The sequence below is a fragment of the Cebus imitator genome, unplaced genomic scaffold (genome assembly GCF_001604975.1).
Source record: "Cebus imitator isolate Cc_AM_T3 unplaced genomic scaffold, Cebus_imitator-1.0 Scaffold169, whole genome shotgun sequence".
In the NCBI taxonomy this organism is placed as follows: Eukaryota; Metazoa; Chordata; class Mammalia; order Primates; family Cebidae; genus Cebus; species Cebus imitator.
In genome coordinates this window covers 1,454,790-1,466,241 of record NW_016107484.1, presented here as the reverse complement: position 1 = coordinate 1,466,241, position 11,452 = coordinate 1,454,790, and the positions used below count along the sequence as shown (strand labels likewise).

The window sequence follows — 11,452 nt, the reverse complement described above, 5'->3', positions numbered from 1 at the left end:
ATTACATGAATTAATGTAAAGAGCTTATAAGAGCCTCACATGGCTGGGTACAGTGGCTCATGCCTTTAATCCCAGCACATTGGGAGGACGAGGTGAGTGGATCACGAGGTCGGGAGTTCAAGACCAGCCTGGCCAAGATGGTGAAACCCCATCTCTACTAAAAACTACAAAAATTAGCTAGGCACAATGATGCACGCCTGTAATCCCAGCTACTTGGGAGGCTGAGGCAGGAAAATCGCTTGAACCCAGGTGGCAGAGGTTGCAATGAGCCAAGATTGTGCCACTGCACTCCAGCCTGGGTGACAGAGTGAGACTCGATCTAAAAAAAAAAGAGCCTCACACCTAGTATATGTTCAATAAATGTTAACTAGTCCTATTCTTCCCTGACAAAATACAGCTAATCACCTGATTTTATGGCTATTTCAAAAGTCACCTTCTCCAGGTATAATTCTTGAAAATTCTCCAACATTCTGATCCCTCTTCTATCTCATTTTTTCTTTGAGACAGGGTCTCCCTCTGTTGCTCAGGCTGGAATGCAGTGATGCCATCATAACTCACTGCAGCCTCAAACTCCTGGCCTCAAGGGATCTTCTTGCCTCCCCAAACCAAGTAGCTGGGATTACAGGTGCACACCACCACAACTGACTAATTTTTTTTTTTAAATATAATGGGGTTTTCACTATGTTGGCCAGGCTGATCTAGGATTCCTGTACTCAAATGATCCTTCCATCTTAACCACTCAAAATGCTGGGAATACAAGTGGTTGAGGCAATGTGCCCAGCCTCCTTATCTTTTACTTGCTTCATCAACTAGTAAAAGGTTACACAAAGGCACTGCTACCAAGGAATGGCACTAAAATTAGGTGGGCATGGTGGCGGATGCCTGTAATTCCAGCTACTGGGGAGACTAAGGCAGGAGAATCGCTTGACCCCCGAGAGGCAGAGGTTGCAATGAGCCAAGATCGAACCACTGCACTCCAGACTGAGCAACAGAGCAAGCTCCACCTCAAAAAACAAAAAAAAGGAAGGGCACTATATCTTCTGGGGTTCTGTCCACACTGTTATCTCTGCCTAGTCTGTTCTTCCCCGTCTTAAGGCCCAAGGCAAGTGCAGTCAATTTTTAATTTTTTTTTTTTTAAGAGATGTGGTCTCCCTATGTTGCCCAGGCTGGCCTCGAACTCCTGGGCTCAAGCAATTCTCCTGCCTCAGCCTCTGAAGAGCTGGGACCACAGAATGTGCCACCACACCAGGCTCACGCATAATTTCTTAAGAAAATGCTCTTTAAACTGCCCAACCCACAATGAGCTCTCCATCTTCTGAATTCCTACTACATTTACTGTCTGTACTGTTCATTTGGCATTTAGCATATGCTGACCTGCACAGCTAAATATCTTTAATTGTTTGTGTGCTGTGTGCCTAAAATTAAGGTAAGATCCTAAAAGGAATGAGTAAGATGCCGTCTTATGTCCGAGTGCCTAATATTGGGCTCAGAACATAGCAGATGTTCAAAATGTGTTAAGTATATGCCCCACGCTCATAGATAGAATTTTAGTTCCTAACAGAATCCAAGACTCTATATATGCACACACTATTATTTTTCAGCAGCAGCCTTGATGTCAAGAAAGGCCTGAGCCGCTTCCATGTTTTAAGCCTCCTGATAATATTAAAAAATAAAGCCCAGGCCGGGCGCGGTGGCTCAAGCCTGTAATCCCAGCACTTTGGGAGGCCGAGGCGGGTGGATCACGAGGTCAAGAGATCGAGACCATCCTGGTCAACATGGTGAAACCCCGTCTCTACTAAAAATACAAAAAATTAGCTGGGCATGGTGGTGCGTGCCTGTAATCCCAGCTACTCAGGAGGCTGAGGCAGGAGAATTGCCTGAACCCAGGAGGCGGAGGTTGCGGTGAGCCGAGATCGCGCCATTGCACTCCAGCCTGGGTAACATGAGTGAAACTCCGTCTCAAAAAAAAAAAAATAAATAAATAAAAAAAATAAAGCCCAGGCACGGTGGTTCATGTCTTTAATCCCAGGACTTTGGGAGGCCAAGGCAGGCAGATCACTTGAGCAGGAGTTCAAGACCAGCCTGGCCAACATGGTGAAACCCTGTCTCTACTAAAAATACAAAAATTAGCCAGGCATGGTGGCAGGAGCCTGTAATCCCAGCTACTCCAGAGGGTGAGGCAGGAGAATCGCTTGAACCTAAGAGGCAGAGGTTATAATGAGCCAAGATCACGTCACTGTACTTCAGCCTGGGCTATAGAATGAGACCCTGTCTTGAAAGAATCAAACAAATACTAAAAAATAAAGACATGTTGTTGAGAAGCATTAAGTTTACCCTGCCCCCATGGCTCCTTTGTGGAGGATACCTTGTAGTTTGTAATTAGTCGTAGGTGGGTAACAGCTGCCTACCTGGGATATTTCTGAGTTACGTGTATATGTAGAACAACTGTGTATTAATAAGAATCACCTGTCAAAGAGCAAATAAAAGCATGGATGAATCTCTGCTTGGGGCCTTCAGTCCTGGAGAGCTGCAAGCCCCACAGGCTCTCAGGCTGTTGGTCCCCAGGGTAGATCCACTCTGTTGGCTATCTGGGTGTCTGCCTCTCTCAATACCTTCAGCCTGCCTGGGTGGGGGTCTCCCAGCCGAGCTGGTTCTCCACAACACGTCATTTCCTCATTACAGAAACTGTGCTTTCAGATGTCTTGAAGGACTCAAAATATTTAAAAAAAAGAAATTGTGCTATACTTTAAATCTTTGCCTCTAATAAACAATTTTATGCCAAAAAATACAATGAGATTTATTTGTACTACTCATAACACAGTTAATCTTTATCTTACATTAATTATTTTATTGTTGGACTATACTGCCTTTAACACAATTCATGGTACATTAAAAGCAGTACAAACCAGGCACAGCGGCTCATGCCGGTAATCCCAGCCTCCCAGCTTACGCTTTGTGAGGCCGAGGCAGGCGGATCACCTGAGGTTAGGAGTTCAAGACCAGCCTGGCCAACATGGTGAAACCCTGTCTTTAAAAAAAAAAAAAAAAAAAAAATCCTGCTGAGCAGTCTAGAAAAAAAGAAAGAAAAAAATGCATGGATAAACCTCATATTCAGCAGGGTGCTTGACTCTGGTAGGCAACAGGAGGAACACAGAGTTAGGGATGAATCTCAGAGCGTTCAACTCTATTGGTAGCATTTTATTTCCCAAGTAAGTGGTGGATATTCTTTGTATCAACTTACATTTTGTATGCATGAAATATCAAGAGTTTTGAAAATACTTATCTTGACATGATGCAGGGGGTATTCCGATGTGAATTTCTAGCAATCTAAGACTGAATCTTGATTCCCTGAGCAAGTGCTACATTCATTCACAAAACATTTACTGTGGGCTACTATGCCTACTAAGCACTCGGTAAAACTTCTGTGAATGAAACTGTAATAATCAATACCTTTTCAGAAGAGATCTTCATTAGCAAGTTTACTTGATATAAAGCAGTTCCGTGTTCTTTTCTTGAACCAACACTTAGGTAACCACTTCCAGTATCATCATTTGTTAGCAGCTCAATATCATTCCACATGTTTCTGAGACTGTCTTCCTGAGTCAGGAACCACTGTCTTTCCTGTAACAACATAAAATTAGACGCCAAATTATCTTGTTTCATGGAACTTGGTTCCTCGGGAAATTAGAAAGCTTACTCACAAAACAAAAACCAAAGCCTAACATTAACATACACAGACATCTTTGTCTTCTTGTTACTGCTATGGCCACTAAACACTCTGAGCCAATAACATAAATGGAACTAGAGCTATGATGATTACCAGAGAACAACGTATTGGGTTACACACACAGACCAACAATTCTGATCTCACCAATGCATCCTGGAGCTTCCATTACTTTGGTGTCTAGTTTGGAATTATACTAAGTTTTCATTTGAAATAAAAGCTAAATCCATATAGCAGGAAACAGTGTAGGTTTAGATGCCAGATTGTCTGAGATATCACAGGATAAGATTTCAGATGAAGTTCAGAAAAAGTCCATTAATACTATCATAGTATTCTTATCCAATAAATAAAAATGGTAAGGGGAAAGGAAAAAAATAATTAGGTTTCTGGACCAAAGACTAAGCTTGAAACCTAAGGAGGGTCATTTACCCATCTCAACAAGCAAAGATTTATATAAATCATTTTATCTGGAGTCTGAGTGGGAAAAGAACACTAAGGAGAAAAATAATCCTTGACTGGTGGGGAACAATAATGACATAATTACAATTAGTTTGATAAGTGCTACTAGAAGTATGTTTCAATAGCTATAAGAGGGATAGCACAGGGAAGAAACAATTTCTGACTTGGTGCTTTTTCACAATGACTAGGAAGTTGCCCTTGGGTAAGCACTTAATCTTTCCGTTCCTCAATTCTCTAATCTGTAAAATAGGAATATACAGGTAGGGCATGGTGGCTCACACATGTAATCACAGCACTTTGGGAGGCTTAGGTGGGTAGATCACCTGAGGTCAGGAGTCCAAGACCAGCATGGCCAACATGACGAAACCCCCTCTCTACTAAAAATACAAAAAAATTAGCCGGGCTTGATGGTGCATACCTATAATCTCAGCTACTCGGGAGGCTGAAGCTGGAGAATGGCTTGAACCCGGGAGGCAGAGGTTGCAGTAAACCGAGATTGCCCCACTGCACTCCATCTTGGAAAAAATATATATATTTATACAGTTGGCCCTCCATATCCATAAGTTCCACATCCCTAGATTCCACCTACAGACATATTACATTTACATCGTGTTAGGCAAGATAGGTAATCTAGAGATGATTTGAAGTATACAGGCAGATGTTGCAAGGTTACATTCAAATAATATGCCATTTTTTGACAGGGACTTAAGCATCCTAGGGTTTTGGCATCTGTGGGAGGTCCTGGAACCAATCTCCCATGGATACCAATACCAAGGGACTAAGGCAGTTGTACCCAACTGAAAGAGTTTCTATTTTTTACTTTTGATTTTTTGAGAGTCTTACTATTTTGCCCTGGCTGGCCCTGATCTCTTGGGCTCAAACATTCCTCCTGCTTCAGCCTCCCAATGTTATGAGTTTTAAAAGTCCACAGAATAATGCTTGGTTCATGGCAAACATTCAGTTTTAAGTGTTAGCTAATTTGATATTGGTGGAAGCAGGTAACACGTGGGCTGAGAATTGAAGTTCATAGTTTTTTAAATGTTGGAAGACTTCTTCCTAAGGGCATAAACAAGGGAACAGAAACAAAACATGTTTGGAGAATAGAAAACAGTTTTAATGGCTGGTGTTTGGGTGAGAGAGAGGAAACGAAGGAGGGACAGTTTGAAGTCAATACCTTTATGGATCTCAATTTCCCACATCTGTGAAATAGAGAAACAGCCCAGAACTGCCAAATTTACTTATTCAACAAACGTTTATTGAATACCTACTTATTATGTGCTAGGCACCTTTCCAGGAACTGGGAATATAGCTGTGAACAAAGCACAAATTTTTTTGCCATTATGAAGTCTATGTTCTTGCGGGAAAAACGGACAAAAATAAAATAGTAGGTATCTTAATTGTTATGCTACCTCTCTAAAAAAAAAGTAAATGCACAATTACAAAAAGTGCAAATGATTTTAAGGAAACAGTGCTTAGATAGATAAGGTGAGGGGTCGCTGAAGGATTTGTTTGGAAAGGGAAGGTGACATCTGAGCTGAGCCCTGAATAACAAGAAGTATGCAAAGCTTAGGCGGAAAGCGATGTAGGCAAAGGAAACAGTGCAAAGGCTCAGAGGCTCGGAAGCGTTTGACGCTGCTGCCGGGTCAAAGCAAGGGCAGGAAACAGTGAGGGAGAGATCAGTGAAGCCCAATAAAACCTCGACTTCAAGACTGAATTTTATTCTCAGTGCAAGGGGTTGGGGGCGGGAAGAGAACCCAGCAAACGAATGGCCTGATTTGATACGTATTTTCAGATCACTCTGGCGGCGAAATGCAGAATAGATGCGCGAATAGGAGAGAATCAGCAAGATGAAACACTGTCAGTTTGGCCTCCACACTTAAACGCTCTCCGCCGGACATCGCCGCCAGCAAAAACCGACACCAACCTCTCCTGCCGGCGTCAAGGGGAGAACAAAAGGAACTGAGCAGAGGCTGCAGCTACTTCGTCCTGAACGCACCCCCAGTTCCGTACACAGCGCAGCTCCCCGTCCTTACCTGCAAGTGAAGAAACTAAAGAGGAACACTTAAGTATCTCGTCCCTCTTCCAGACTCACGCAACCGCCTCTAATCTTTGGGTTCCATCCCACAAGTTAAAATTGGCGGCAGAACATTAGACCCAACCCCTTTACGGCGGCCGGACGAGACCAAGATTACTTTAGACTCGAAATAAGACGTTGCCCCACCCTGAGCTCCGCCCATTTCGTTCTCCCGACTGCGCGTTCCTAGGGTGTATTCTTCGCCCCGCCCTCTTTGCTGTCCTTACACGCCCCTTTGAAAAACACCCAATCACCGCTTCGAAATGCGTTGTTATGGAAACTCTTGTTACCGCCCTGTTTCCTCCCAGCAAGCTGTGCGACGTACCGGGCTTCCTCGCCTTTGTGCCATCCGGGTCTCTCGCGCTTGCGATTTAGTCTGAGGCGAAGCTTCGGAGCGGCCAGTACTGTTGAAAGCGACAAGTGTAGGCGCCGCTCTAGCGGCCGGGACTCTGAACTATGGCGGTAGGTACCGAATCTGAGTTTAAAGCCAGGGATACTTTTCTGCTACTTTCCAAAGAGTGAGTGAACAGTTCCCAGAGCCTTATTTTTGTGTGTGTATGTGGACAAAATGGCGCCGCGGCCTTCTTCTGCGCCCGCCATCATGGCTGCCTGCTGTAGGGAGGGGGAAGTAAGGCGCTGTCGATGGGGGTGGGGAGCCGCAGGGAGTGCCTTTTTTTTTTCGAGAACTTTCCTCTTCTCTTTTCCAACGCTACGTCCCTTTTTGCCCCACTGAACTTTCTCCATTTTCGCTTATTCACCCTGGCTAGTGATTTATACTGAGTATTTTAGGGCCTGAGAATTTGCGGTGGAGAAAGGGGCTGGGAAAGAGACGTTCAGGAGTGGTCTCCGAAAAGTATTGAGTCAAAAAGGGGGTGTCTGTAAGGGATAGTGTGGAAGAAGAAGAGAGAGACTTGTAGCTTTTTTTTTTTTTTTTTTTTTTTTTTTTGTTTTTTCTTTTTTTTTTTTTTTTTTTTTTTTTTTTTTTTTTTTTGGTACGCTCCAATGAGATGCTTCTAGTTGCATAATTTTAATTAGCGTTTGCCAGTGTAAGCCCTAATTTATTGTGTAGTAATGAGCTAGAGGAAGGTATTGTTAAAAGGGAGTGAAAATTCAACTTAAAATGTTGTGGAACTACTACCAATTCTGACTGATGAGCGGTTTCTGAAGTGGCCCGTGATATAATCAATTTGAAGTCTGAGAAGCATTATAGTTAAGTTTTGTCACTGACCTTGTTCCTTTAAATTTAAACCTTCTTGACCCCATACGAGCTACAATTTGTAGATTACTTTGAACAATAAGCCTGCCGCGTGTATAAGATGCCCAATTCTGACGAATCCACGTTACAATGTGATTATTCCGTTTCTAGTTATTCTGTTAAAAGGAAAATGTAAAGATTTTGCATTTCTTCTTGCTGACTAAATTATACCTTATTTTTGATGATAACTATAACTATTAAACGTAGTGAAAATTTTAAAGTTTGCTCTTCCCAACAATTTGAACGTGTGGAATTAGGCAAATGATTTTCTTCCTCCCGCCCCCACTCACCTCCAGATATTTAGTTGAGTTTAGACCAGTTTTTTTACTTACTGTTTTCATTTGTTTATAGAGTTTGGGGCCTCAGTATACACTAAAGAATAATACTATTTTTCTTGGGTTCCAGGTTTTTTTGTTTTTTGATGGAGAGTTTTGCTCTTGTTGCCCAGGCTGGAGTGCTGTGGCACGATGTCGGCTCACCACAGCCTCCGTCTCCCGGGTTCAAGCGATTATCCTGCCTCAGCCTCCCGATTAGCTGGGATTACAGGCGCCTACCACCACGCCCGGCGAAATTTTTTGTATTTTTAGTAGAGGCGGGGGTTCACCATATTGGCCAGGCTGGTCTCGAACTCCTGACCTCAGATGATTCACCCGCCTCGACTTCCCAAAGTGCTGGAATTACAGGTGTGAACCACTGCGCCTGCCCGGGTTCCAGTATTTTTAAAAGTGAATTCAAGCATTTGCTTCTGCCGTGCCTTGTTAAATAAAAAGACAATCCCCTGGAGAAGTGGCCTAGTATTCAATCCAGTGCTTACCTCCTTGGTAGTGGAGAAAGATTTGTCTACTTTGTTTCGAGCCATTATTAGGTGTTTGCAACAAAATATAAATTTGTAGGAAACTAAAGTGGCTGCCTCTTAGAGCCAGTGCTGGAATAGAAGTCTGTTTTACAGTTAACGTTTGACGTATACACATAGATTTGTACTAAATTAAAGCTTAGAAATTTTCAGAGCAATTTTAATATTCAGTCGTTTTTTTTTTTTTTTTTTTTCCTGGATACCTGCGTTATGCTGCTATAAGATTTCCTCAGGGAAAGAAAAGTTTTCCATAGCCTCAATGGCCACCTATCATTCATGTTTAAGGCGGTTTTTGTTGTTCCATAGCATATTTTACAGATGAAAATGATTGATGTAAGTTTAAGTTAGCCTGTGTCACAGAGTGGTTTCTCTGTTGCCCAGCTTTGTGATGTTAAGCATAACGTTAGATAAACCATTGCCTGACAGCTACTGCCTAGGCTAAGCACTAGCTTTTATATTCGAAGGTTGTTTTCACTTCTAGTCTTGTTCTCTGCAAAAGTAAATGGGATTTGCCAGTACTTGGAGGAATTCTATCTCTGACAGTAAATTGTCATGCACTGAAAGTGATAGCGGTGCTAAAAATTTTTGAGATCGCTTCTGTTTACCAAGTGTGAGGTGTACTTAGCAAGTAATGGATGAATCTGAAATAGTCCTTAAGGATAATGATGAGGTGAGGAAAAATATATATTAAAATGTCTGGTATTCATTGTGGAAAAAATCAGAATCATCCTTAAGGATACAGTATCATTAGTAATAAAAACAACAAAGAGATAGAGATGGAGAATCATTTTAAGCGAGTCAGCTAATGTTGCTGGGTCTCATCTGGGAAATGAGGAAGTTGAACTCTATTCTAAGGGATGAAAACCTTTAGCATAAAAATTTTATGGTTCCAGAAGTCACCCAGACTGAAGAAATAAGTCCATATACAGTATGCTGGCATGAGAGCCTCCATGGTAGTTACTTTATTTCTTACTGTTCTTTTTATACCATTGTTAGAGTAATAACACATAATTTATGTCTTTCAGCACAATTGAACTGTAAATCCTTTCTGTTTTATTTATCGCTTTACTCCCTAAGTCTTAGCATTGGTTTTGGCACATTTTTGACCCTCAGTACATACTTGAAGTAATGCGACCTCTCACAACCTGCTTTGTTAAAATACAATACCCCCATTTATTGTACTTGATATTTCCGAACTAATCTTCCTAAGGGAAGAAGTTCTCCATTATGTGATTCCTCCTCCTGAAGACTGTATCTTGATTCCCTGTTTATTCAATCCAGATTCTTTCTGATGTTCTAAGTGAAAAGTCCGTAATTGTTTCTGTAAAGGGCCAGATGGTAAATATTTTTGGCTTTGTGGGCCTTGTGCAGTCTCTGACACATTCTTTTGTTTGCTAGCTTGTTTTTTGTTTGGCTGGTTGGTTTTTTGGTTTTGTTTTGGCGTTTTTGGTTTTTTTTTTTTTTCTTTTTTCTTTTTCCCTAAGACTGTCTCTGTCACCCAGGCTGGAGGGGGCAGTAGCGCAATCTTAACTCACTTTAACCTCAGCCTCCTGGGCTCAAACCATTCTCCCACCTCAGTCTCCTGAGTAGCTGGGCTTACAGACATACCCCACCACACTTGGCTAAATTTTGTATTTTTAGTAGAGGCAGGGTTTCCCCTTGTTGGCTAGGCTGGTCTTGAACTCCTCATCTCAGGTTATCTGCCTGGCTCCACTTCCAGAGTGTTCGGATTATAGGTGTGAGCGACAGTGCTGGCCCTGCTTGTTTTTAATGGCCCTATTTAAAACGTGAAAACCATTCTTAGCCGAAGGCCATACAGAAACTGGAAGAGGACCTTAGCTTGCCAACTCTTCTTAAGTAATCAATTCCTCAGATGTATCAATGATTTTATTTTCATATTCTCTGGTCAGATAACCAGCCATTGTCTACCTTCCGCATTAGTTGAGATTTGTAAAACTTATATTGTAATAATTAACTTATAAAATGCTTTAAAGCAGAAACAATGTTTTCATAGCCCAGAGCACATGTGAGGCAAGGCAGACCATATTTGGCAGCAGCACTGTGCCAAGGGGCTGTTTTCATTAAAGAGGGTTAATGAAATTAAGATGGGGTTCTCACATAGGTAAGTTAATTTTCTGTTTATTATTTTATAATATTCTTGAGGCATTGTCTCTTTTAGGATTTTATGGTCTTGAGTATCTATGCTTTAACAACACATTTTTAATATTTTACATGTATGCTAATCTAAGAGAAAAGTATTGGTAAGGACAGCTGAATGTGTTCACACATCTAAAAGGACTATATTTTCTCTGCTTCAATGTTTATTTGAAATACTTGGAGCCCTCATTCCTAACCGCCTTTTAAAAGTTCTAAAAATAATCGTTAGAAAGTTAATGTACGTCTCGCTTTGGTATCAGGTTCATCATTTCAAGTCATTCAGGCTTATTAGTGTACAAAGCATATTTAGCTACTTGGAAAGCAGCCATTCTGATTTATTGATTAGACGGGGGCTGTCTTCCGTCCCTTTGTCCCTCTTCTTTTAAGGAATTGAAAACATTTTAAATGTAATTAAGAACTTTAATCATTGTCTTTAAACTTTTAGGCTAGTGATACAGAACGAGATGGACTAGCCCCAGAAAAGACATCACCAGATAGAGATAAGAAAAAAGAGCAGTCAGATGTATCTGTTTCTCCTAGAGCTTCAAAACATCATTATTCAAGATCACGATCAAGGTCAAGAGAAAGAAAACGAAAGTCAGGTATGATTCTTAGAGGTTGCAACAACTGTCAGCATTTGTGTAAAACATATAGACCTGTTGTATAAGAAAACATTCATTTAGTTTGTTGGCCAGGCGTGGCGACACAAGCCTATAATCCCAGCACTTTGGGAAGCCAAGGCAGGTGGATCACCTGAGGCCAGGAGCTCAAGATCAACCTGGCCAACATGATGAAACCTCGTCTCTACTAAAAATACAAAAATTAAGCCAGGCGTGGTGGTGCATGCCTATGATCCCAGCTGCTCAAGAGGCTGAGGCAGGAGAAACTCTTGAACTGTGGAGGTGGAGTTTGCTGTGAACCCGGATAGCA

The 11,452-nt window shown here is 41.8% G+C and overlaps 2 protein-coding genes across 7 annotated transcripts in view; one reads left to right on the top strand and one right to left on the bottom strand.

The window, feature by feature from the left end:
* KNTC1 (kinetochore associated 1) overlaps positions 1-6,334 on the bottom strand; it is a 105,335-nt gene extending 99,001 nt beyond the window's left edge. The window contains exons 1-2 of the mRNA XM_017544335.2: positions 6,217-6,334; positions 3,451-3,621 (exon numbers count right to left, since the gene is read on the bottom strand). Coding sequence (XP_017399824.2) covers positions 3,451-3,579 — 129 coding nt within the window. The 5' untranslated portion in view covers positions 3,580-3,621; positions 6,217-6,334. The remainder of the gene's footprint in view (positions 1-3,450; positions 3,622-6,216) is intronic.
* Positions 6,335-6,555: 221 nt separating this feature from the next.
* RSRC2 (arginine and serine rich coiled-coil 2) overlaps positions 6,556-11,452 on the top strand; it is a 23,200-nt gene continuing 18,303 nt past the window's right edge. For 2 of the 6 annotated variants that reach the window (XM_017544342.2, XM_017544341.2), the window contains exons 1-2: positions 6,556-6,719; positions 10,968-11,124. Coding sequence is in view for 2 of the 6 variants with exons in the window: in XM_017544337.2 (XP_017399826.1) it covers positions 6,714-6,719; positions 10,968-11,124 (163 nt within the window). In the remaining 4 variants the exon portion in view is untranslated. The remainder of the gene's footprint in view (positions 6,720-10,967; positions 11,125-11,452) is intronic. The other 4 variants (XM_017544337.2, XM_017544336.2, XM_037744225.1 and 1 more) reach the window with 2 other exon arrangements.